Source organism: Stegodyphus dumicola, chromosome 3 (assembly GCF_044657685.1).
Source record: "Stegodyphus dumicola isolate Sdum_Otavi_A_Nest chromosome 3, ASM4465768v1".
In the NCBI taxonomy this organism is placed as follows: domain Eukaryota; kingdom Metazoa; phylum Arthropoda; class Arachnida; order Araneae; family Eresidae; genus Stegodyphus; species Stegodyphus dumicola.
The window spans coordinates 39361888-39388114 of NC_140770.1; the positions used below are offsets into that span (position 1 = coordinate 39361888).

Consider the following 26227-nt stretch of genomic DNA (forward strand, 5'->3'; position numbering starts at 1 on the left):
GCTGTTCTCTTGTATTTCAGTTTTATTTTTCCAAATACAAGATGACATTCTAAGAACCTGTTTGTTGTCACAACTTCAGTAACATTTTTGCCCACCTTTAGGCTGTCCAGTAGAGTTAGATGAGCCACTCCAGAATTGATTTAAAAAATTGATTAACTTTACTGAGTGAATTTACTTCAATTCAGACTCACTGCACACAGAAAACAGAATCCTAGCTATTTTACAGTTCATGGAGAAATCTTGTTGGAAGCATGCCAGAAATAGAGATCTGCAATTCGTTCCTGAATGGATTCATTTTATTGAGTGAGCTTATGCCTGATTGTCGAGAAAAGAACAAAGTTCTTGCTGGAGGTGTGCCAGTTCGATTTTCATTTTAGGGTAGAAAAGAATGTTTGTCCTCCCATTTTAAAAGTGAATTTAATTTTTATCCTTTCCTAACTTTTTGGAAAAATTTATTCTTGAATTTTATTGTTAGTTCTTTGTAGAAACGATGTATAAGGAAATTTTAAAACTTCAATTGAAAGAAAACAGTTCAGGAAGTTAGCATTTGATTGAGTCAATTCTTCCAATCCCACTCCTTATTCATTCTTTTCAATCCAATCTCACTAACCAGTCCTGATCCACTGCTCATTCAATTCTTTCCACTCTTCACTGCATCCTTCCCAAAATCTTCTGATTCGGCCATTTTTCTGGATCTTTTTCATCAAAGTCATTATTAGTGAGCAGTGAGTCGTAAAGAATTTATTCATGTCAGTGAGCGAATTGTTCTGATCCAATCCCATAAAAGAGCAGTTTTGTCCTCTTTACTGTTCCATTGCTTGTCTTTGACCATACTTAGTAAATGATGTTGTGGAGGCTTGCTGTAAATGGCACTGTTACTTAATATGTAGCACTCACAATTTAAGTTTCCAAAGATTTTTGCCATATTAATTCAATGCAGCCTTTTTTAACTCACTTCTTTTCATGCAAATGGCATAAGACTGCTTTGCTCACTTTTCTTTTGCCTGTGTACTTGCAGAGTGGGAGAGCAGGATAAAAACTATTTATTCATTAGGAGTTCTCAAATAGAACAACAAACATTTTCAGATTCAGTTTTCCATGTTACAGAACAGCAATTATGTGTAAACTTTGCAGAAGGCAAGGGGAAACAATTTTTGTAAACTTTACCAGCAGAGTCCATCTGATGAAAATTATTGCAGCCTGAAAGTCTGCCTTATTTAATTGATTTCTTAACCACAGGTTTACAGTAACCATTGAAGAGATATTTAATTGTATGATCTTTTCGAAGCATTTTCCCTCTTTCCGTATTTAACAGCTTAGGAAAACAATTTATGGCTGAGTGTGTAGTGTCTCATCATAGCTCATCGTCAATTTTCAAAACAATTACTGTGTTTATAAGTTTCTGGAAAGTATTAAAAAAACTAGAATTTCATTAAGTGATGGCTTTAGTGCTCTCTTGGAAAATAATTACAGAGAAACAGAAACTGTAACAGTTTTATTTACATAGACATTGTAAGCATTTACAAGCAAGTAATGTACATTTAATTATAATTTTTGAAAGACATGCATTAATTATAATAAATTTCAGTTTCCCACTAGATTCTTATTACATGAAGAGACAGAGAGAGGGTAAGATAACTGAAAGTTAATCCATTTCAAATGTGGGTGCAAATTTTGTAGTACATGGTTAATCCAGGTCAGTTATGCACATTATTTATGAATGTTATCTGTATAAAGAATTAATTTATTTTGTAGACTCTATGCCAACATATTAACATAAGAAGAGTTTTTTTTTTTTTTTTTTTTAAGTTTTTTTTTTTTTTTTTTTTGCCAATGTTAAATTTAAGAATTAAAAATTCAAAACTTTTTAACAGCTGCAGAAGAAACACAAAGTGATAAAAAGCTGCCAAATATACTACAGCTTGAATACGTTTCCAAAATATAGTCCATGAGAGTGTTCAAGACAGAGCTCAGAATTACTAAAACTATATCTCGTGCAATTTAAAAAAAAAAAAAAAAAAAAAAAAAACCTGATGAGCCTTTAGTAAATGTTTACTATATACTGGAGTTGTGTATCACGATGTTAGTTAAGTATTTCAGTGAGATTGTAGTTTTGGAGTATGAAATTATTACAAATGAGTAACAAATAGCAAAATGTTAATCTGAAGTTTTGCGTTAATTTTTAAATTCATTTTTACTAAGTGCTATTTACATATTTGCAAATTATGGAATAAAAAATTGCTAAAAAAAAGAATGTGAGACAGGATCTATAAACTGATTATTTTTTCTTCTGATAGTATTTAGTAAAAGAGTTATGTCTATAAATATCTTAGATATTTACCTTTAAAAAAGGAGTGGTTTTGAAAAGCAATTATGTTTCATAACAGAATGAGAATGTAAAAAGAAATCCAACTGTATATAACAAGAATGGTTAATTGTTTGTTATTGAAATGTTTAATTGAAATCAACCCTTTTATTGTTAAAAAATTGAAAACTTATTAAGGAATTATTCCCAAGCAACCTATCCAAATTTACAAATAAAGAAATTTGTGGAATAAATTTTGAAAATAAACAAATTACTAATTAGTCTAAAGAAAGACTAATTAGTAATTGTGAGGAGAAATGAAGTATAAAATATTAGTCATATTAATAAACAAGGTACTTTCTGATCATCTACACCTTTGACAAAAAGTTGCGAAAAAGCGTTCATGAGAGAAAGCAGCATGTTGCCGAGAAGTATTTATGTGGCAGCCCCAGGTATGCATGTATCATGTTTGTTCTGATCAAGTTTATACAATACTCTGATTTTTTTTTAGGTGTAAAAAAATAGCTGTGTTCATCAGGAAAACAACAGCACAAAAAAAAGGAATTTCTTGGAAATGGTAGGTTTTCTTTTTCCTGATATTTTTTAATTTAATTGAGCGATTGATGTATGGAATTCATATAGTGCTGTCATTTTGAAAATGGCTGTTGCCTTTTGTTCATTAACTTGGCGAAAAATTAGTCGGTAGCAAGCTTCCAACTTTTTGATAGTAGTACCACAAAATACAGTTTGATAATAGATCATAATAAAGAAATTAAAAACTGTAGTACCACAAATGTATAAATTTTATTGAAAATTAAACTGTCCTGCTGTTTTGAGATGATGTGCATGTTGTTTATAAAAGTATCTGATAGCCACAGCTGAAAATCATATAACTGATCACAGGCAGTCTGTTGACCATATGAGGAATTTACATAGGATAATTATCCTATGTTAAAATGCAGTCAAACATAATTTAGTGCATTATGCAATAGTAAGTGTTAAATTAGCCTATGCCATAAATACTGTTCATGTAGTATTTTACAGTATAGAATGTTTTCAAAAAGTTGACTTTACTAAGAAATATACGCAATATTATTAATGCATGAATTAAATGCAATTTCATAACAGTTTTAGATGGAAATCTATTAAAAAATTATTATTGAATACATTTCCTGAGCATATCATTTTAACTATTAAACTAAGCTTAACTGCTACATCTCTTTCAGTTTCTTTCTGTGTACAGTTCCAACTTTATTTTTTAAAAAAAATCATTATAAATGTGTTAGGCAGTATGTTATAATGCAAACAATTTTCTACTGTGTGTGAATGTCTACAGAAATATACTAAACTAAATGCTATACAATTCCTTAAAAAAATTATACATTAAAATTCTATAATTTAGGAACATCACATCGTTTTGCTCATGCATTAATTTTTTTTAAATATCAGCAATCCTTTTTATGGCCGAATTTCTTTACTAAATTGTTTTTAATTACTGACATAAGTTTCTGGTTCTCCCACATGTATTTTGATTTCAGTTTGGCTTCTGAAACGTTATAAATATTTATGCCTGGCGCATGAACAAGGAAAGCATTTTGTATGATATGGAAATCATAATCCATCAAGCACATTTCATAAGCCTGAAAAGATAAATTAATAACATGATTACTGTTGTGTCTGTATTTACATAGGTAAATGAGTTACAATACATCTAAAAAATTCTAATTATTATACATATAAATGTAAAATAAAATTGAAAAAAATGAATTGTTCCTGGCTGGATTTATGTGAGATTTTTCAAAACTGCAAATATTTTCTTGGATATGACAAATTTTAGATATATAAATGGAGGGTTTTAATTTGGCTTAGAATGTGATGTGGATTTTTTCGATGTGAAAACAACTAAACTAGTTTCAGAGTATAAAATTGTCATTACATTACATATTATGCTGGATTAATGTACTTGTAATGCATAAAATTAAATTAAAAAATTATGTAGTTGGTTTAATTATATAAATACTTCAATTAAAGACGAGTTTTGTAGAAAGTCTTCCTGATATGAAATGGAAATGAGCAAAGATGGAACTCTTTTTTAATTGCACTAAGATGATCGTTTATTAATATACAGAGTTACCAACTCTCCCGATTTAGGCGGGAGACTCCTGATTTTCGACCGCTCTCCTGCCAACCCGATTTACAATATATTTCTCCCGACTTTTCCTTATTCTTAACATTTCTCACGAACTTGGCTTAATACTTTCTTATATATATATATATATAAAAAAATAATAATAATAATAATAATAATAATAATAATAATAAAATATTTTGGACGTCTGAAAGCAATTGAATTTTCTCTAGATTATATTTAAAACAAAACCTTGCAAATTAGATAACTTCTACTTTGTGAGTGAGAGAATAAACGTATCCAGAAACATCGTTCTCCAGTTCTCCAATGGGTATCGAGCTCCACTGCATGTCATCTGGCATATATTAGCTAATGAGGACAAAGCAAGCTGTTATTTGGATGTTCTTTAGTTATTTCGTTCATTTTGTTCTGAGTTGTGTGAGTACACATGCCTTTGGGATATAGTTTTAGAAATTATAATCTTTTGTTATGTCTGCGAGAAAGGTGAGCTACTCGTGTACGTTTCAAAAATCGTACACAGTTGACTTTCCTTCCATTATTTCCTCAAGGAAATGTAATAAATTTGAGATGTGTACCGCCTGTCGTTACGATTTTGCATGGTGGAAGGGCGTATGTTCTCAAACATGTGCGTACACAAGGACAACATGAGTTGTTTTGGGGGGAAAAAAATGGAAAATTAAATTTTTCTTTGAAAACAGAGGACCAAAAAGTTATTAATGCAGAATGTCTGTTCTCTGCCTTTTTACTTGAGCACTACCTGCCACTGAATGCATAGTATCACACTGCAGCTTTATTTAGAAAAATGTTTCCCGATCGTGAAATCGCTAAGAAATACTCAAGTGTAAGAACCAAAACAGGTGCAATTGTTAAAGAAATGGGTTTGAAAAATAAATATTGAGTTATTGATTGCATTAAAACAACTCCGTTCTGCCTCTCTACGTATGGAAGCAATAATACTGATTCAAAACTGTATCCAATTGTTGCTTCTTTTTTTAATCTAGAGTCTTCAGAAATTGAGTGCAGTTTATTTTCAGTTCCCACTTTAGAAGAACATTTGACAGGCTTTAATATAGCACAGCTAATTATTAAAACTTGATAATGCACCAGTATTGGTAGGCTTGCAGGCATCTTAAGAAAGGAAAATTCAGATTTGCAGATTATGAGGTGCACCTGTCACCTCTTAAATTTAGCAGCCGAAAAAGGGGTAGCTTCTTTACCAATAAATGTGGATGAACACATTGTTGATATTTATTATTATCTTGAAAGGAGTTCTAAAAGGAAGGAAAAATTGAAACAGTTCCAAAAGCTGCATAACAGCAGTTTACGATTAGAAAACTTGAATGAATTTATAAAATCAGCTAGGATTGATACCCAGTGGAGTTTAATTGGAAAACTGAAAGGTGCTGATGGAATTTTAAAATATAGTGAACTGTCTAGAATTATGTTGGCCATCTTGACAGTTCCCCATAGTAATGCGGAGTGTGAGAGGATTTTCAGTGTTGTTGCAAAAACGAGGACTAAATTTAGATCTAATATTAACGATGACACATTAGAAAAACTTTTATTAGTGAAAGCAGGCCTACATGGCAATTGCTATGAACAAAATTAGGAAGTTTCTTAAAGAAAGCAAAATCTGCCACTGTTTATAACATTTGTACGAAAACTGATTAAAGTGTCTTTTTTTTTTATTATTACTCGTATTATTATTTTCTTAAACGATGCAAGTAATAAAAATGTTTTTTATCTGTAAGGTATTTTTGTGTTGCTTGCATTTAAGAATTAGTTACTATTTAAAGATAATTCATTATTAAAAACTATATTTTTATCATTTAAAAAGTCTTTTTAACATTGAGAAAAATCTCCTGATTTTTTAAAAAAATTCCTGATTTTTGAGTGTCAAAGGTTGGCAAGTATGAATACATTTCACATTAACATCTTTGAAAATGATGAATCAGTTTTCTTCCCAGAATTTATTGCTTTATTAGTAATGGTAATACTTTAATAGTAATGACAATGTTCCATTTACAACTGTACAAAAGTGAAATCTGTGAAACTTTCATCGTTTTTCTATGTAATCGCTAAGGTTGTATATACAATCTGTTGCCAATGTTGTGGAAGTCATTATATCTTTAACAGTTTATATTCTGTTGATAGTTAGAGTGGGACTTTCTGTTGCTAAAGGATTTCAGAAATGATTGCCATGAAATAGTTCCTTCATCATAAAAATTACATCATAATCACAGCGACTCGGGAAGTGTGACAGATAAAACATTTCCCACCGTCACCGATCAAACTAATCGGCCATAGATTATACAACATATAGAGCTGGGGTTCTCAACCAAGGGGTGGAATACAATCAAACTTTTATTTAGCTGTTCAGCATTTTGTTTTAGTTCATGAGTATAGAACAAACTACTTGTATTCAAGCTTTGGTATTTATCAACATGTCCTATACTTTCTGCTGTTTAATTAATAAAATATGTTAAAAATTAGCCTGAATCTAAATAAATGTATACGTATTGTTAAAGTTTTAGAAACAGGGGAACGAACTTCTAGCAGTAGTGAAAGGGTTGTGCAGGGTAAAAAAAAGATTGAGAAACCCTGATATAGAGAATTGTTCTGCAGAAAGTATGACTACTTTCACAAGTTACATTCCAAAACTGAACAGTAGTAATAATAGTGTGTATTTACAGTGCCTTTGGGTTATATTATACAATACTATAATTCTGCTGCAGTTGTATACTAGAATCGCTATAACCTTCATATCAAAAAGGTTTCGACAAACTTTCGATTTTCATAACTCATCTTGATACCGATAGTTTTATACTATCTTGTTAAAGGGTAAGATTACGGAGACCTCGAAAGTACGGCAGAGCGATGGGCATTAAAAGCTCGGTAATGTACGGTAACTGGTTATAGTATTAGGTAATGCAGACCAGAGGTGGATGGGTTGTATACACAATGATGCTCTGTGTCGGCTTAAGTGCTGGTCCTGCGTGACGGTGAAGGATGCTTCCAATGTTCCACCCACTCTGTACTTCTACATAAGAATACGGCATTCTGACACTCTAAGCAAAGAGGATTCATGAAAAAAGATGACATTACGCCACTAATGCTTCGTTATGTATTTTTGAATGCACCATTTTTGACCCTGATTCTTAGATTGTAGTATGAAACAAAGCAATGACAGATTTATTGACCATCTGTGGCGTTGTTGACATCGTTGGACTCGTACGTGCAGCTACCTGGTGCTGCGCAAGACAAGCCATCCTAATTTCTTTACCCAATTGCGTAATATAGTTCTTTAATCCCTAATGTTTGCTGTCTCAGTCATTATGGAGCTAAAGGCCACTGAGATCTAACATGTCGTTTTATGTTATCCTTCTGGACCCAAAATTTGTACATTCTCATATAAAAGTCACTGGTTCTCGATCAACACGAGTAACAGACGTGTGGTGTAATAACAGACGTGTGGTGTAATAATTCGCAGTTGTGATAAGTTATGATTTTCCCATGATCGAATTCTGAAATATGGTGGTATGAGTTCCTCTTTTTTTATGCGAGGCATAACATGATCTCCATCGCAAAAAACAACGAATAAACGCCATTTCTAAATGAATAATCGATATTTAAGTCTTCCATTTTATACTGCGTTGAGATATCTTTAATTTTACCTGTAATATGCTCAGTTCCATTATATGCCTAAAATTTTGCATCATACATTTTGTAGAGTCATTAGGTTATGTTTGAAACAGGAGAGATGATAAAAGAGCAACGCCCTCGCTGGGAATCGAACCATGGACCTCTGGATACGCGCCCAGCGTGCAGACCACTACACTACCAAGGCTTGCTAAGAAGGTGGGAGAAATACCTTATAACTCATTTGCATATCCTATATTTTATTCAAAATTGAGGTTTATTATGAGTTTCCGTCCTGAAGTAGCAATTTTAACGGCCGGCGGTGTAAATAGATTATTTCATTTGTACGCGCATTGGCCAATGAATTAGAAACCCAAGATCAATATTTTATTGGACTATCTTTTGCACGGATAACTGCTCTGATTCGTTTGGGCATCGAGTCTACATGCTACTGAAGTGCATTTACGTCCAGAGAATACCATGCATTGGCTATGCAGCGTGCTTTTTAAATCCTGTAAATTAGATGGAAGAAAAGAGTGCTATCGGATGCGTCTTTCCACCATATCCCGCACATTTTCTATGGGGTTAAAGTTCGGGCTAAGCGGTGCCGAGGCAAAGTGTTGGAAATCAGACTGATGTTCAGCAAACCAATTTTGAACACTTATGGCACGATGTATAGTTGCATTATCGTCCATGAAGTATCCGTCGCCATCAGGGTAAAAATGGAACATTGCAGGGTACACTTTATCTGCTAGTATATCTAGGTATCTCATGGCTTTTTATTTACCCTCGAGGAACACCAAGGCACCACTTCTATGCCAGCAGAACATGCCCCATATTATAATACTCCCACCAGACCCTTGCATAGTACGAGTAAGGCAAGATGGATTCATAGCTTCATGGGGTTCTCTCTAAATTCGACGTCAGTGCAAAATAAGGTGTAGCGTGATTCATCCGACCACATTATCCGTTTCCAATCATCAGATGTTCAGTGTCTTCTTTCCCGACACCATTGCAACCGAATTCTTTTATATCCGGCAGAAATGAGTAATTTTTCTCACAAGCACCTGACTATGCGTTCCTATTGTAATCATATTAATAATATTCACACCTCTGATAAACACTCGGTTAATTAGAGAACTTCCTGTTTGTCCAAAGACTAATTGTCAGTTAAGAACTTCTGAGAAAATGAGTTAAGGAAATCCCCTGTCAGTTTACAGGCGAAACTGTCATTTCTATGTCAGCTAATGGCCAAAGTCCTCAGCAAGAGGCTATCGAAAAGGACCCCCTTTGATACGTTCCCAAAGACGTTTAACTTAAAAGGAAGAAAGGGGCTTTTGTGTGTGATTTTATTTGGGAAAGTTGCGCCAGCGACGTAAACCGCATCCAGGGGCCGGTTTTTTTTTTTTGTGTTATGGCTGTATTGTTTTTATTATTTATTCAGAAGAACCTTACTGAGTTTTAAAATAAATATTTAAAAGACAACTGCTCTTTTTCCTTCATCCATCACGGGTAATCAGACGTTACAGCTGTATATAATTGGTGGCAGCGGTAAGATTAGGAAATTCACGAAAAAGATACGGACGACAGTCCAGTTAAAGTGATTGCTGCTCTTCGAAGCAGGTGGATTAAGAAATCCACGGAAAAGGTTATGAACGACAGGTCCAGTTAAAGCTGTGTGGATTAGAAAATCCAAGAAAATGTTACGGACACCAGTCCGTTGGAAGAAGATTTTCGATCTCCTGAATTTCAGCTTAAGTTGTAGGACAGTCTGTCCAGATATCGTTAGCAATTTTTAAAATTTGTGCGATCGTCTTGTGTCCGAAAAACATTTTAGTGTATTGAAGAGTGTGGGACAGCCATTGTCCGAAGATCATCAGTTTAAACGTGTGTGTGGTGAAAAGTAAAGTGTTGTGATAAAAATCTATAACATTGTAAGTTATGTTGAGTCTTCATATTCCAAGTATCAACCAGTGCATCAAGTGTCTACAAATCCAGGCGGGTAAGTACCTTTAGGATTTTTATGTTGAGGCAGTGAAGTAGTTAAGTATTTCTGTAAATTAACTGTTCAGTCGATATTGTTTTCGGTAAAACTTAAAGAAAGGTGTTGTTTGGTTTTATTTTTATATTAAGAAAGCATAAATTTTAGGTTTGAATCTGTGTTCCTAGATAGTTAATATCTGAAATGTTAAATGTTGTGCTGAAATTAAGCTAAAAGATTGAATGTTTTAAACGTTAGTATTTTCAGTTACGGTGTAAAATTTTATTTGTGTGAGAACTGAAAAATTTGGGGGGGGGGGGTTCTGTTGAACGGGAAAAAGGGGAGAGCTAGAAACCCCCCAGTGTCTTACTTTAACAGTGTGTGCGAAATCAATGTTTAAGTATGAGCATGTGGAAATGTGTTGTTTAATTTATTGTACCTTTGAATGCATATTTTAACATATCTCAAGTTTTGATGAAAGTATACGGTATTATTATAAGCCTTTGAGTTAACGGAACCGAATTTTAAGTTTGTAAAACGTTAATAGTACTTGTAATCTTAAGCTCTCAAGTAACAAATTATATTTCAACTCATAATGTGCATAGTTTGGAGTAAATTGTTTTGCATTTGTGTTTAGATCTATAAAATATGTTGTGAAAAATTAAGGGTTCAATTTTACTGCTTTCTTTGTGAAAATGATATTTGTTTAAATCTGTCTTATATATATGTAGAGCGAGGGAGCTAAAATTGTTAAGTTGTTATCATAATTTTGGCTTAAATCATGGCATTCTTAGCAAAAGTTAGGAAAGAGGATCTTAAAGCCTTGGCTGAAGAGTAAGGGGAAAGAGTCAGCCCTGAACTTAGGATATTGGATTTAAGATAGCTGATTATGGGAAATGAAAGGAACAAGTGAAAGAGCTGTTAGAAAATATCACTTCAACGAGGCTTGAGAGAGAAAAAAAAGAGCAGGAAAGAATTAGGAGAGAAGAAGAAGAAAGGCAGGATAGCTTTAGGAGAGATGAAGCAGAGAGGCAGGCTAGAATTAGGAGAGAAGAAATTGAGTTTGAATCAACTAAATTAAAATTACTAGCCACTAATGGAATTGACTCTTTAACTGATGGGAATGAAGAAAATGGGCTTAAGAAAAGCCGTTACTATCTGAAAAAAAAATAATTCCAAAATTTGATCCTGAAGAGAACGATATTAGTTTGTATCTAGTTGTGTTTGAGCGCCAAGCAAAGCGTGCGAATCTTCACCAATCAATTTCTGTTTTATTAACAATTTTGCCAACTGACATAGTTCAGCTGATTATGCGAGAGCCAGAGCAGCAGCTTATATGCTGCTTATCATTATGCTTACGTAAAGGGGATATTACTTAAAAGGTTTAAGCTTAGCCCAGAAAAATTTCGCATCAAACTTACGGAATCCCAGAAAAACACTCAAACCACTTGGAGAGATTTTGCTTTTGAATGAAGGAATTATTTTGAAGAATGGATGGCAGGTTTGGAAGTTACAGATTTTGAACTTCTAAAAGATCTCATGATAACAGAACAAATGAAGCGTCGTGTAAATGTCGAAGTGCGGCAGCATTTTATTGACGAATGGTCGAAGATAACGACTCCAGATAAATTAGCAGAAATGTTAGAAGAGTATGAAAATGTACTTGAATCCCAGAAGAAGATCTCTCCGGTTCATAGTTCGCAGTCACAAAAGGGCAATAAAAATCATTCAACTTCAAGAGATTCGCAAAAGTATCACCTGTCTGGAGGGGAAGCTAGATATGCCTTTGAAAAAAAGGAAAATCTCCGAAATCAGAATGAGCATCATTTTGATGTGAAAAGACCACTTAAGTGTTATTCTTGTGGATCAACCGCACATTTAAGGCCTCAATGTCCGGGCGTTAAAAAATATTTCAAATCGCTAGTTATTATAAATAGGGTGCAGGAGATTGAAGAAGATTGTTTATCCCCCGTACCTGACAAGGGCTAAGTGAACGGGTTCGATCTCCCATTGTTGAGAGATACCGAATCATGCATTGACATAATATGCAAAAAATACATCACTCCTTCGATGATGACGGGTGAAACTATCTGCGTAAAACAACCGTTTGATGCCGCTTCAATTTGCTTACTTTTAGCACACATCAAAATAGAAGGGAGTTTGGACGAATAATAACAAAGGCAGCGGTCATTCGTAAGGTCCCAATCACATTATCTTTCGGCTACACGGTACTTGACGTTGAAAGGAACAATTCTCAAAACCCGCACAATTCCAGGAAACGCACGTAGCTAGGTTACCATTCTCACTTACTACAAAGACTTGAACGGCAAACAGTAATCGATTATTGCTCAAATTGGGATCACGTGATCCTTCAGAAGCAGAACTTTCGTCTGATTGGTTGTCTCTTCCCGGGACCTCAGACATTTTCGGTGAGGTTTGAAAAAATCCCGCGTAGCCGCAACATTACTTCCGTAGCTAGGCGGGACTTCGCTTCAGCCGGGGCTCTTTTTTCTAGGAATCCTCCCGTTCAAATCAGTGCTACCAGAATCTCGTTTCTCAGAAACGTCTCGTCCAGCAGGGACTGTAGCCATGTGTGATAACCTCTTTTCAGCCTGGATAGATATATAATTAATATTAGATTTAAGAATGTATATTGTATATTACATATTTCCGAAATTTGTAAGTTCTTTATTGTATGATGTAAGTATGATTAAGATTAGTTCTTAGCGTTATGTTGTGTAAGTGTTATTTACTGGCCTCAATATAAGTTTTTAATGTTATCCTTGCTACTTAATCCAACGTTGTGTAAAAAAATATTAGTGTTAATATCTAAATATTAGTGTTAATATTAATTAGTGTTGACTTTTTAGAACTTGCTGTGGTTAAAAAAAGTACGAGGAATTGGAGTTCCGTCCCCTTGGAGAGGAGAAAGGTTGTAACGATATTCACATCTCTGATAAATATTCGGTTAATTAGAAAACTTCCTGTTTGTTCAGAGACTAATTGTCAGTTAAGAACTTCTGCCGAAATGAGTTAAAGAAATCTCCTGGGCAGTTTCCGGGTGAATTTGTCATTTTCTATGTCAGCTAATGGCCTAAGTGCTCAACAACAGGCTATCGAAAAGGACCCTCTTTGAAGCGTTCCCAAGGATGTTTAACTTAAAAGGAAGAAAGGGGCTTTTGTGTGTGATTTTATGCAGTGAGGGATTTGAGAAACGTCGCGCTAGCGACGTAAGCCGCATCCAACGGTCAGTTTTTTGTATTATGGCTGTACTGTTTTGATTATTTACTTTTATTTCTTCAGAAAAACCTTATTAAGTTTTAAAATAAATATTTAAAAGACATTCATCAGTTGCTCCTTGGCCTTTGTATTGAACTTTAACTCCATGGTCTCGACCACTGTGACGATGGTTCGCAAGAAAGAGGAATCCTAATTATGCATCACAATAAAATCTTCGCAGGTTTCCAGTGCAAACAATTTGCAGGACAGACAAGGAACATATTTTTCTCTTACCAAAATCTTTTAAACACAGTGTGGTCTGTATCCTCGCCAATGCATGGATCAATCAATCATGGATTCAATCACTGATCTCATGCGCCCACTTAATCTTAATCATATTTGGGGCTTTGCTTGTTGATGGTTCCATCACGGGTGATCAGACGTTACACTGTCCTCTGTAACCCTGTGTATGCATGGTTCCAGCTGAAATCTATTGGGAAGATCCTTAACTGACGACCCGTGTCAGTGGAAGAATAGTAGAGTCCCTGTTCTGCCATACAATTCGTCTGAGACGACGCCGATCATTCTCTTGGAAGACTGTGGTCGAACTGCAGCTACGTCTTTTAGAGAAGGGCTGTGGATTCTGATTATAACTTTTCAGAACTTCGATATGCATAACAATTTGCATACTTCAGCTCTATCACGCATTCAAATGAAATTTTCAAATGTTTCTAATTTATTGGCCAGTGTTTGTATATAGCTATTATCATCTGCAGAATTATAATACTTACTCCATAAAATGGATCAATAAATGTCTGTAGTTATTTGATATTGATTGTGTTTTCTTGGTATTTGACACATTACTTAATTAAAATTATCTGGCTGATGATAATTCGTCAGCTCTTAGATATCGCATGAGAATTTTTTTAATATCCCTTTTCAAGGGTGTGATGACATTCCTAATGGTTGAGCAGCAGCACCTAAAAGTAGGACAGGACAAGTGACTTTTCAGTACTGCGAAAATCTATAAGTTTTGGCAAAGCAATTAGCAAACTGCAAGTGATGCAATGATGTATAACATCTCAATGCAAGAATTGAAAAGTCCAGCCCGTTAATATGAGAAGTATCAGTCTACCTTTCTATAGGGCATTAGCGTACTAAAATCGATGCCTTCATCATTTCCTTAGTTATGCAAGGGGTGTTCTAGAAATGCTACAATCTGATACGCATGTAGAGCATATTAAAGGAAATCGGGCATTTATTGGGGGTGGAAGCTTTTTAAGCATTGAAACAGAAAAGTTCCATACATTGCTCTGATAAGGCATATTCTTTTAGCATCTATAATGGATGCTATGACAGGAAGGATCCAAAATAAAATTTAAAGCAATTTGATATTTCGCTACAGTGCTTAGAATGCGCAGACCTGAGCAATGCTTAGAAATAGCCATTATGTCAAATGTTATTAAATTACACGAAACTTGTGTTAAATAAGGAGGGAAATCGCAGCCAAAGTAATCATCAAAATTTACCGATCAACAACAATCGTTTAAAATTAAAAATTTAGATTAATTATCAGTTAGCTCGGAGGTCAAACATTTCTTTCACTACTGTCCTTAGATTAAGATTAGAATAACTAAATTTCCTGGGAAGTCGTTATTTTGCAACATTCGGATATTGTCTGCTAATATGTTTTTCAGTAAGTTTTAATTTGCTTTTCCAATTAACGGAAATATTGTTGTATATTGCAGTATAATCATAGACATGACAACGAAATTACATTACCATTAAATTGCAAGAAAGATGGAAAACTATGCGTCTGCATTTATTAGAATATTTCTCTGTTGTATGTTTTCAGTTTAAATAAAGTCAATTAATAAAAAATATTAATAATAATATTTTATAAAAATATTTTTCTACTCACCACTTGCATTTTATTTTGTTTTCCTTCCCAGGATAATCTTATGTCAAATTCAGGGTCTTCTCTAGTTCCTATAAAGAAAGGCTCCCACGAATCAAGTCGAAAATGGCGATTTCTCTTCACTGTAGTCCATATCTTCAAAGGTTCTAAAGATTCAGCAGCTTCTGAGTTAGAGCTGTCCTTAAGTGTATAATACAAAAACAGAAGTTATATTAAGAGACTTTTTAATTTGTGAATTAATTGAATTAAGTCTAATACTGTAACACCAGTCGTAAGAATTTAAGCTTATAAGGCAGATAATGCAAGAGAATTTTAATGCTGCGAAAGACTTACTTATTCATGCACTGATTTCAGCTTCTTAAAGCTGATCGAATGAAGGTATTTAAAGCAAACACGTTAGACTTAATTCTAGTCAACTGTCTAATTCATAAAATCCTTACTTCTAGAGAAAATTTGCAGGTTTTAAACTAGTTAACCAATTAAGCATAGCCTTTTCCTTTAATCTTCTTCCGTTTCAATCCTTGGACGTTTTCGTGGTTTTCCCCATGTGTGACGTGTATACGAGCCAGTTTTCATTAGAAAGTCCTCCACGTAGGCATCCCTCCCTTTAGGCAGATAGCCCTCAAGGCTTTGTTATAATCACATGCACACACACACACATTTCTATCCTGTTTAGAAGATCCAAATTAGTAGAAGAATATTTAAGCAGTAGATGAGAGACTTAAATATGTAGAAGTTGGCAGGTAAACAGATTTGGTATTTCCCTTTAATCTAATGGGAAAATCCACTTTTATTCTAAAGGAAATACGTTTTCGTTATTTTATTATTATAACTGCCTCACTGAACAGTTATAATGGTACGTAAATATCCTCTAGTAGGACTCTTGTTTTAAAGTACTGACCTTCGATCTCTGCTCATACTGGTTTGATGGATAAGATGTCGGCGTTCATAAAATTAATTTTTTTAGTTGTGAAGTCTGATTTAAATTTTATATTTTGTTTTTCTGCATAATAACAGAGTTATGTCTAATTCGCTTTTAGTATTCATGTTACTGCTTCGTCTCTATTTGCGTTCGTTACTTTTATATTACGTGCGACAAAAAGTGGTCAAGATTGATAGAAAGTGTTGTCGAAAGATAGTTTATAGACAGAAAGTGGGACCTTATCAGTAATGAAGTGAAATCCAAGTTCGTTTGAAAACCAAAATATAAGCTCCAAAAAACAAAAACAGTATGTGTATTTTAACTACGGCAAAGCACACTACGGCTATCTGCTTAAGGGAAGGGATGCCTTCGTGGAGGACTTTCTAAAGGAAACTGCCTCGTATACACGTTACACATGGGGAAAACCACGAAAACACCCATGCAGCCAGCCCGTTCGCGGGATTCGAACCTCGGACCGAACTACCAGTGTTCAGCGATTTTACCGCTCGGCCGCTGGTGGGAAAAAAAAAAAAAAAAAAAAAAGACTGTACAGCTTAACTAGGAATTTTGAAATTAATGTTTCTAAAATATCGAAATCTGAAACGTTTTAAACTATTATTTTTTTCCTTAATGCTATATATTTGTTTAAAAACATTTCTCGAGCCTTTTTAAGCAGGCTATAGTAAAATTTCCAGTTATACTGATACTAATAGCCCATTAGCCCAAATATATACCTTTAAACAACTTCTTATGACTATGCAGTTAAAAACTTGCAATTGATACAGCTGCATTCTCAAGCATTTTGTTTCAACTAATAACGGAAATTATTCTTTCTTATTCTTAAATTATTCTTAAGACCTTGATGTTTTATGATGTATTTGATTAGCTGGAAATATAGCTTTGTTAAGAATATTTTTATCGCTTTTGTTATTTCTTCACCACTAAAAGATATTATGTTGTTTTTGAAATATGATTAACTTGAATGCCATAAAAATCAGCAATGTGTTGTATAGAAAAATAAACGTAATTTCTTAGTCATAACAAGCAATTAAAAATGTTTTTAACTGACGTAAAAAAATGAGAAAATGTAAGAAAATTAGACAAAAAATTTGGTTAATTTTCATTAACTAATTTTTTTTATTTAGTTTTTAGTTTCAAAATGGCATACTTCTTTTCCACATACACTTCTCAACATTGAAACTGCCTTTGCCTAAAAGAGCTGTGTTTAACTATGACAACCGCTGGGGCGGGTTGCATCCACATAAGATACTGAAATAATCTTAGTTCATAGCTAATAACGTCACATATTTTGTGACATATAAGTTTAGTTTGGTTTATTTGTTTATAGCAAAACTCTCGACGACTACCTGCCTAAGGAAAGGGATGCCTTCGTGGAGGACTTTTTGAAGAAAAACGAGTCAAACGGATACAAATATGTATTTTCAGAATCTCAAAATAAAATGAAATAACTCATAGGCATACCCTTCATCGTGAAAATGCGGTCATTTATACACATGTCAAACTGAACCTAAAACATCAAAAAGTGTATATGCAATTCATGTGCAGCTTGCAGCTGAATTATAAAAAAATAGTAATGTTTACCCGAATAAAATAATGCATTTATTTTATTACTTTTTTTTAATGAAACTCATTGTTACACGGTAACTTCTTTGTTGTTTTACTACCTCACACCATATTGAATTCTATAGAAGTCCGGATTCCAATTATTCTGACTAGACTCTGTTCTCCTGATCATGTTTGCTCAAACTTTTGAAGACAATTTTCCTTTATCATGGATGGTTGTCTGTATGTTTCCAGGTAATGTACCTTCTCGGTGTACAATGGCGTCACTCCTATTGTTTATTTAGGATACATCTAGGCATCTGTTGGACCATAAAAAGTATTGTTACGTTCTGCACGGGTTTGTGGATTTGGAGTGATTACGACAACACTTGATGAAGAATGAAAACACAATTTATTATCGAGTATTACTCAGGAAAGCTCCAAAAACACGCTTACAGTCGTCCAAAAATTACAACAAACAATCAGCAATATAGCCTTCAGGTTATCAGGCTATAACGGTGAAGACAGCTTCACGGCGAAACAGGAGAGTACAGTCGTTCTAGGAACTCTACATACTCTCGAGACTCTCCATGCTACAACTCGTGATGCACTCGACGATACACTCACTAGACTCGACGATGCACTCGACCAGACACTTCGACACTAGACTAGACTGACGATCAACTCGATAGACTTCGAGACACACTAGACTGCTACTCCACGTATAGGCAGGGTTTATGTAGTTTTTTGGCCTGCCTTCGAGAACATTCTGGGGCCAAAACGGTAAGAATTCATTCCAGAATGTTCCCCATCCGTCTATAGTATATCGCCAATCAATTTTGTCGCCAAATGTGCGATTTCGCACAAAATCTAGCAACCCTGCATTCACTTTACATTTTCTGGCAACCCTAAACTAAAACCTAAACCTGCTTTGCGAAGAAGCTATCCTACCGTAGCTAGACATTTCGTAATAATAGTAATATACCACAGATACTAATTCAGAAGTCAAACAACAAAAATCAGCGTTATATTTTCAAATTTTCACAGGACTTGTTTCGATGGTTTTACCGAACCACCATCCTCAGTTGCAAAAGCGCAAAATGCAGCTGAGGATGGTGGTTCGGTAAAACCATACATTATTACAGCTAATTACCGTATTTAGCAAGGATTAGGCAGTGTCGGAGAATGAAATGATCCTCACTCTGAGTAGACATCTTTCGTACTCCATATCTAACTCTGGAACCCAGATTCCTATACGCAGTTAGTAGGTGTGTTTTCCTAACAATCTATAGACATATCATGAAATTGAAGTGTTATCCTGCCCGATGTACACTTCTACACACATCAGTTAAAAGTCAGTTATATATCCTTTCTTAAATCCATTAACTAGTTACATTCTATGAGAACACTGGTTTTGGCATACTGAAAAATGTAATAGTCTTTCAAACAATAAAACTTACCTGGAATTTTCCTTCTTAAATATACAGATGTTCTTTAATTACGCATGAAACGTCCTAGGAGGAATTTGTCAAATTTTTCATTACCTCAGTTACAGTTTCTGTGACATGGCCATTAAACTTTTTGAAATTGAATTGAGAACTTTTGAAATTGCTGTCCAGATATCTCTGTGTGTCACCGTGGAGATCTTGTATGTCAGTTTTTAGACTAATTAAACAAGTGGTTCTATATGTTGAAGTTTCAGTTTGACATAGTGTATGCAAATTCAAATTAAAACATTTCAAGGAACTGAACCTTATAGCTATTCTTTTATCCTTATTATTTCATACATTTAATACTGAAATATTAAGAAGACACTATTACCTTGTATTGGATCCACTCCGTCACATTAGGGATTCTGTGACATACATCGCATCTGTACTTGTGAAAAGATATAGCTTGCTTTTTTAGGTACATGCTTCTCAACCCTGACTTTGTGAATGGAGCTCTAAACTGGGAATGAACTTCAAATACTGGTACAACCCATACTTGAGGAACTTCAGAAGGACGCTTTAAATTGACCATTCGCTCAAACTTCGAGAGAATGCCTAAACTGGGATAAAGTTCAATGTCTATTGAGAACACATACGGGGTTTCAGTTTTTGTTCTTGCTATATTTCTTCCCACGTTGATCGGATAAATACCTTGAGATCTGAAAGATATAAAAAAAAATGCATGTAATGAATCGTATCACTGTAATAAGAAGCTTTATTTGCTCCAATGTAGTAATTGAAATTGTTGTCAAGTCATTGTACAGAGTCTTTCAGTATTTTTGTTCAAAAATGTACATATAGATCTGGAACACGATAAGAGGCAATAATCATATAAGAACATAAAATTGTATATCCAACCCCGAAACGCTACATGTCCTCATAGATTGAGAATGAAAGACGTAAGACAGGTCATAAATAATGAGTCTTTATTAGACCCAAAAAAGAGTATAACAGTATTGTTTGAAATGCAGCTGGTAGATGTTGGAAGCTACGGCCAGCGGATGCAATATATTTCTCACAACACGACTGTTGGGAAACCGAAATTGTTATAGTTCCATAGCGACTGCTCCACTGCAATTACTTACCCCTTAAATGATGTGAATATCGCCATTTTGGCTGTTCTAGTAGAGATTCATATTTCCGCACGTTCGTATGCGCTAATAGCGCTTTCTGTTTCTTCATCTTGGCCAGATTTCCTTCCGACGTTCATAGCCGTCTTGCGCATGCGACCGGAAGTTCCTACATGATTATTTTCGGTTAACGTGTCCTGGACCTCCATGCACAATTCTGAATAGTTCTCAAACACCCTGTATAGTTTACAACACAATGATTAAACCTTTGTCATTAAATTAATTTTAGCTGCTAATCCATTGGTCTAGCACACACGCACGCTTAGGTTATGTCAAAATTTATGAACTCAAAAGATATATGAACTGCTGACACTTTCCAGACCACACGAGTCGAAAATTATTTTTAATTCATTTAAGAGATTTTTAATCCTTTTTTTTTAAATTCTTATTTCAATTTTATAAACTGATTACCAATGTATTGTACATCTTTTTAAATATCTGTGTTATAGATAACGGTTATGGTATGTACAATACATAGTCAAACCAATGAAAATGTCAAAAATACTTAATTCTTTTTAATTCTTTAACTAGTCATCAACGCACGCACCTTTATTACCAAATACCATTTCTCTGATATGTAGATTTTGATTAAAATAGCACCCCAAATTATCTTTTACATAATATGTACTTCTTTTTTTTAAAAAAAATCAGATTAAACAAATATGGCTATAATCAAACATAGAATTATTTTAGTTAAATAGCATGTGCGTTTTGTTTTGCGAAAATAGAAGCAAATTTCTTTGTTCAGGTTTAGGTCAGTAAATTGAAAACAAGATTACCTATTTTAGTTTTATGTCTTCATAAATAAAATTCGAAATACATATTTGCATTTTTTATAACTGAAATAAAATATTTCTTTTTAACCGTACAATCTTTGTCGAATGAAAATTATTTCAAATGTTTCGTTAAGAGGTAAGGCTAAAATATTTGAGAAGCACTATCATAGACAAAAAAATTCTTAATTCTGCGCTGTTTTATTTTATTTCATTTATTTATTACACATCCGATATTTTCATACCTGTTTTGCTCTTTAACTCACGTATTTTGCAGAAAGGTGCTTTAAAACTCACTTTATTCACACTTTTCTTCCATTTGCTATGTTTTGATTACGAATGCAATTGTTAAGTTTAGCTGCTGTTTTCCTTTTGACTACCACATTTTACTCGACAATGCTTTCCTTTTGTTTTGGTTTCGACGCTATATTTTCGTTTATATGCTTTCATTAATGCAGTGCATGAACGGAATAAAGATAATGCTGAAGCAGAATTTCTCGTGCAGTAGCTTGTAGGATTACACTGTATCTAGACGATTGTGTCAAAGTCCTGAAGACTCTACTAGACTGATCGTGAGTTCTTGTTTAGTCTGAAGAAAATAACATGCTTAAAGTAAGTTAAAGCCTTTCTTATTTAAATCTTAAATGAACAGAGAGGCACAGCTTGTGAGGCAGACGAAACTTCGTGCCTTACGGGTACTTAAATTAACATAACAAAAAGTTAAATTTCAAATGTTAATAACGTAGTATGAGACTACAACAGAAAATAATTAAGAAATTCTACATTACTTATTTGTGCAGGATAAGTAACTGGAATGATATGTGCCCCCTCCCTTAAAATCTGCTCAGAAGTGTTTCGACAGGCTGCATTAAGATTATCATCTGTATTTTAGGTTAAAATAACACGAAGAGTAATGATTATTAGAGAAGTCAAATAGGAATCAGCGTTATTTTTGTTAATTGTGCAAGAATAGTTTCGATGATTTAACTACAGAAACATCGAAACTAGTCCTGCACGATAAAAAATATAACGCTGATTCTTGTTGTTTTTTTTTAGATTTCATTTATCATTGGTCAATAGATTTTAAGCTAAACTTTAACCATGCAAAATCCAAGACCATGTTTATTGATAGAAAAAATACTACTTATGAAGGATATCAATTGCTTTTAAATGACAATCCCCTTGAGAGGGTGAATGAAATTAAATATCTAGGTGTTTTGTTGCACAGCAAATTTAACTGTAAAAAGCATATTTCCTACATTTCTAATAAATGAATCGAATTGCATGTAATAGTTTTGGTATTAAATCGAATGTTAGCGCAATTATTTATAAACAAGGCATTGTACCCTCTATTTCATACGGATGTAGAGCTTGGGGATTGTCTCTAAAAAAGAAAATTAACTCTAAACGCCTGCTTCGAGTTCAAAGACGAATTTTGCTGCGAGTTATAAGCGGTTACCGAACTATTAGTTACAATGCTGTTTTCTCTCTTGCCGGATTTCCACCACTGGATTTGTTTATTCTGACCTTTATAGATTACAAGAATAGTCTTGCAAATTACTCCAATTCTCACTTTGATCGTTTATTGCCCTTGTCTGTTCTACCACATCCTTCTGTAAGACAACCAGTACAGATTCTGGATAGTACGGACACTGATGTAAATTCATTCTCATTTGTGTTGTATACGGATGGCAGTAGGATTGATGATAAAGTTGGTTTTGCTTATGTTATTTTTGAAAATGATATTGAAATTGAGTGTCACCAATTTCGCATTAGAAATGAATGTATTTCTGAGCTTCTGTGTATTAATTTTGCAATCAAGTGGATAATTTTCCAGAATGGACGTGGTTCCAGCTACTTAATCTGTACGGATTCACTCTCTTCCCTGGAATCTCTTAAAAATACCTCTTTATGTAATGATATTATTGCCAATATACAGCAGTCTCTCGGAGATCTGGAGAAGAGGGGTATTTCAGTGTTTTTTACATTTGTCCGTGGTCATTCGGGTAATTATGGAAACGAGAGAGCTGATTGGCTTGCTAAGAATGCACCTAAAAATGATATTAACGTTGATGTAAATATTCCAAAATCTTATTTTAAAAAAACATTCAAAGCTAAAATGATTGAGCGGTGGAACTGTGATTATATTTCTTCTGATAAGGGATCTGTTACAAAAACATTCTTCCCAACTATTTTTGAAAGACTGAAAAGTAAGGACTTGTTGCTGAATTTTAAAGTTACGCAATTTTTGTCTGGACATGGTAAGTTTAATGTTTATCTTGAACGATTTAAGCTGACATCTTCCAATTTGTGTAATTGCAATCTTAGCGTTCAGCAAAGTGTTTTCTACCTGCTTTTTGACTGCCCACTGCTTGATAAAGCAAGAAATCTTTTGAAATGTAGATTGAAATTCATTGGAATTCATTGGCCGCCGAAATGTTATGATTTTGTATCCTCGACTTCGGCCTACCGAGCTTTCAATGATTTTGTTGACTTTTATTTTAAACACTGTTAATGATTTCTTTATACATTTTTATACTTTTGTATTTACTTGTGTTTTTTTTCCCTTGTTATGATTCATTGTATTGTTGAAAACTGATGATATTACTTACTATTTTTCCTTTTTTACTTACGATTTGTAAGTCTCGTGTGATACTTTGTGGTGCACGAGGATTAAAAAAAAAAAAAATAATGTGATTCTTGTTGTTTGGCTTCTCCAGTAATCTTCTGTATGTTGCGATATATTCCATTTTTCTTCTTCCAAAAAAGACTCTAATTCCAAATGTTTGAAACTGCTGTTAGAGAGCTCTTTTACTTTCGCTTAGATATCTGGCATCTGTTACTATTTTTGATTCAGAATCAGCTAGCTGATTAGAATAATAATTTATTATTATTTAAAATATTCACAATGGACTATTACTGCATTAATCTATGCTTCCCAACTTGCCACAAATGGATATGGGATATGCCACGAATGGATATGGGAATGGAAGGCAAATTTGGTGACCTCTGCGATTTCTTGAATATAGAAAGAAGATTAAGAAGTACTTTTTTTCATTTCGACGTTACATTAGTTTTGAAACTTTAAAATTCATAATTTTATAAACGCGATATAGTGTACTGATGATGCATTATCACTTGCTGAAAAATATTTCGAGTGCTCTAAATACCATTAATATACGTGCTACTCAGTTTTCAAGAATAAGCCACACACTATCATATTTAAAACGCCTACACATAAAAATGAATATGCATCATAATGGTGCTGTTGGTACTTTTCAGACATTATGTTTGCAGCAGTGCTGGCACTATGTTTACAAGTTTCCAGTTTATTCAGGACGTAACTCCATTTTTTTAAACCTATAATTTCATGAAGAATAAAATATACTACATGATCTTTTATTATAGAAAGCATTAGTAACAAGACATTGTTTCATCATAGACGCCTGCTAAATAAATTATTTAGAAAGGTATATTCATTTGAAAATTTTTTGGTGGTTCTTTGACATGGTAATATCTCGACTTTATGTTACGCGATTTCTGTTTCTCTTCTGGCTTTGTTCCGCCACCTACCACGAATGTAATTTTGCACGCGTTTACTATGGCCCTTTTTTTAACAGACAATAATTTCCTTCCAGGGATCATCCAAATGCATCCTTTGTGTCATAACTATTCGGTTATTGCACTGAAATGCTTATAAAGCGCCTGCGAACAATTTTACATCTTCGCCTGTATTCCTTATATATCACTCTCTTACACTCTCGTCATTATGACGTACCGTCGGTGTCATCTGGTTACTTCCTGAAATTTGCATATGATTCTTGAAGGTGTGTGTAGTGATTTTACAGGTGATATATTTATTTTAGAGTTCGATTTCCGCGTGACTCCGAATTATCCTTAATTTATGGACATGAGTGTATTTTTAAGTTCAAATGTCTGCAGAATGGTAGTCAGACTAAGATTCAATCAATATTAGGGAAAACATTTGATTACCAACACAGAAATTCTGCATCTTTACTAAAGATATCGACATTTCATTTCTTTATTTTAAAGAATTTTATTTTTGAGAGGTGTAGTTCGAACTCGCGTGTATCTTTAAGATTTTATTTCTTTCTCAATCGTAATTAAAAATATTTTTATCGGATTGAGATGCGTTTATCCATGCTGCTGTATTTTGTATAATAGCGTACCTTCTCTTTTTAAGTTTGAAATCCATCAATGACTGACAATCTTGAGGGAGCTGCGTGTCCATAAAGAAAGGAATTTCTTGCTTTTGGAAAAAAAAATGCCACTCTACCCAATATCGCGTGCAGAAATCACAGTGTCGGAGTGCATGAACCAAGCGACGAGCATCGAGATAATCATCAACGGGGCTGTAGACTGCTACTGATATAGGTCCAGACCATCTCTGACATAACACTGGCACATGGTGAAGGAATTCAACAGTGCTTTGAGTAGATAGCGTAACCAAAGATTCATATTCAATGTTTCTGCAAGAAAATGGTTGAATTAAAATATGGGAACATTAACTGATTAAATAAGAAAGTTTAAGATTAAAATAACATTTTATATGAGTTTAAATGTAAAATATTTAGTGCGATTATCCAAATTTTTATAAAGGAAGAAAGGTATCGAATGATTTTTTCCGAGCTCGCTTAGCTTATATATTAAATTTATGTAAAAATAGCCAGAGGATTAAGAAATTTTTAGAGTATCAAGAAAGAGTTAGACAAATAAAGAATTTTAACTTATGCAGAAACAATGCCCAGCCGAATGTTCTTGCAATAGATAATCTTTAGGTAATATATTTTCCCTTTAAGATTTGTTTCTTATTAGATATCATTTTTAGAGATAATAGCTTGTGGTGCTTAAAAAAAAAAAGAACAAAATGCCTTCTTTTGTTGGGAAAAGAGTAAATGGGGATCCCAAGTAGCACGGCAAAGTCGTATGTCATTGCAAAAACGTTGCAGTATGTCGTCTTTAAGACACCCAGATGTCCGCGAAACTCCACTGTTTTGCAACCGTTGCAAAGACGTCTTTATTACGTCTTTGCAGATGAGGTTTATGATGAATAGACGTCGTTATTGCGTCTTTCTTCCTTTATATTTTGGTTGTGAAAGCATCGTATCACGACGTTT

General features: G+C 33.9%; 1 protein-coding gene across 1 annotated transcript in view; it reads right to left on the reverse strand.

Annotated features, from left to right (window-relative positions):
- Positions 1-1478: 1478 nt before the first annotated feature.
- The window catches only part of LOC118192756 (beta-1,4-glucuronyltransferase 1-like), a 66494-nt gene continuing 41745 nt past the window's right edge, over positions 1479-26227 (reverse strand). Inside the window, exons 3-6 of the mRNA XM_035363769.2 lie at positions 25280-25579; positions 19518-19845; positions 15215-15391; positions 1479-3945 (exon numbers count right to left, since the gene is read on the reverse strand). Of these exons, the coding sequence (XP_035219660.2) occupies positions 3751-3945; positions 15215-15391; positions 19518-19845; positions 25280-25579 (1000 nt within the window). The 3' untranslated portion in view covers positions 1479-3750. The remainder of the gene's footprint in view (positions 3946-15214; positions 15392-19517; positions 19846-25279; positions 25580-26227) is intronic.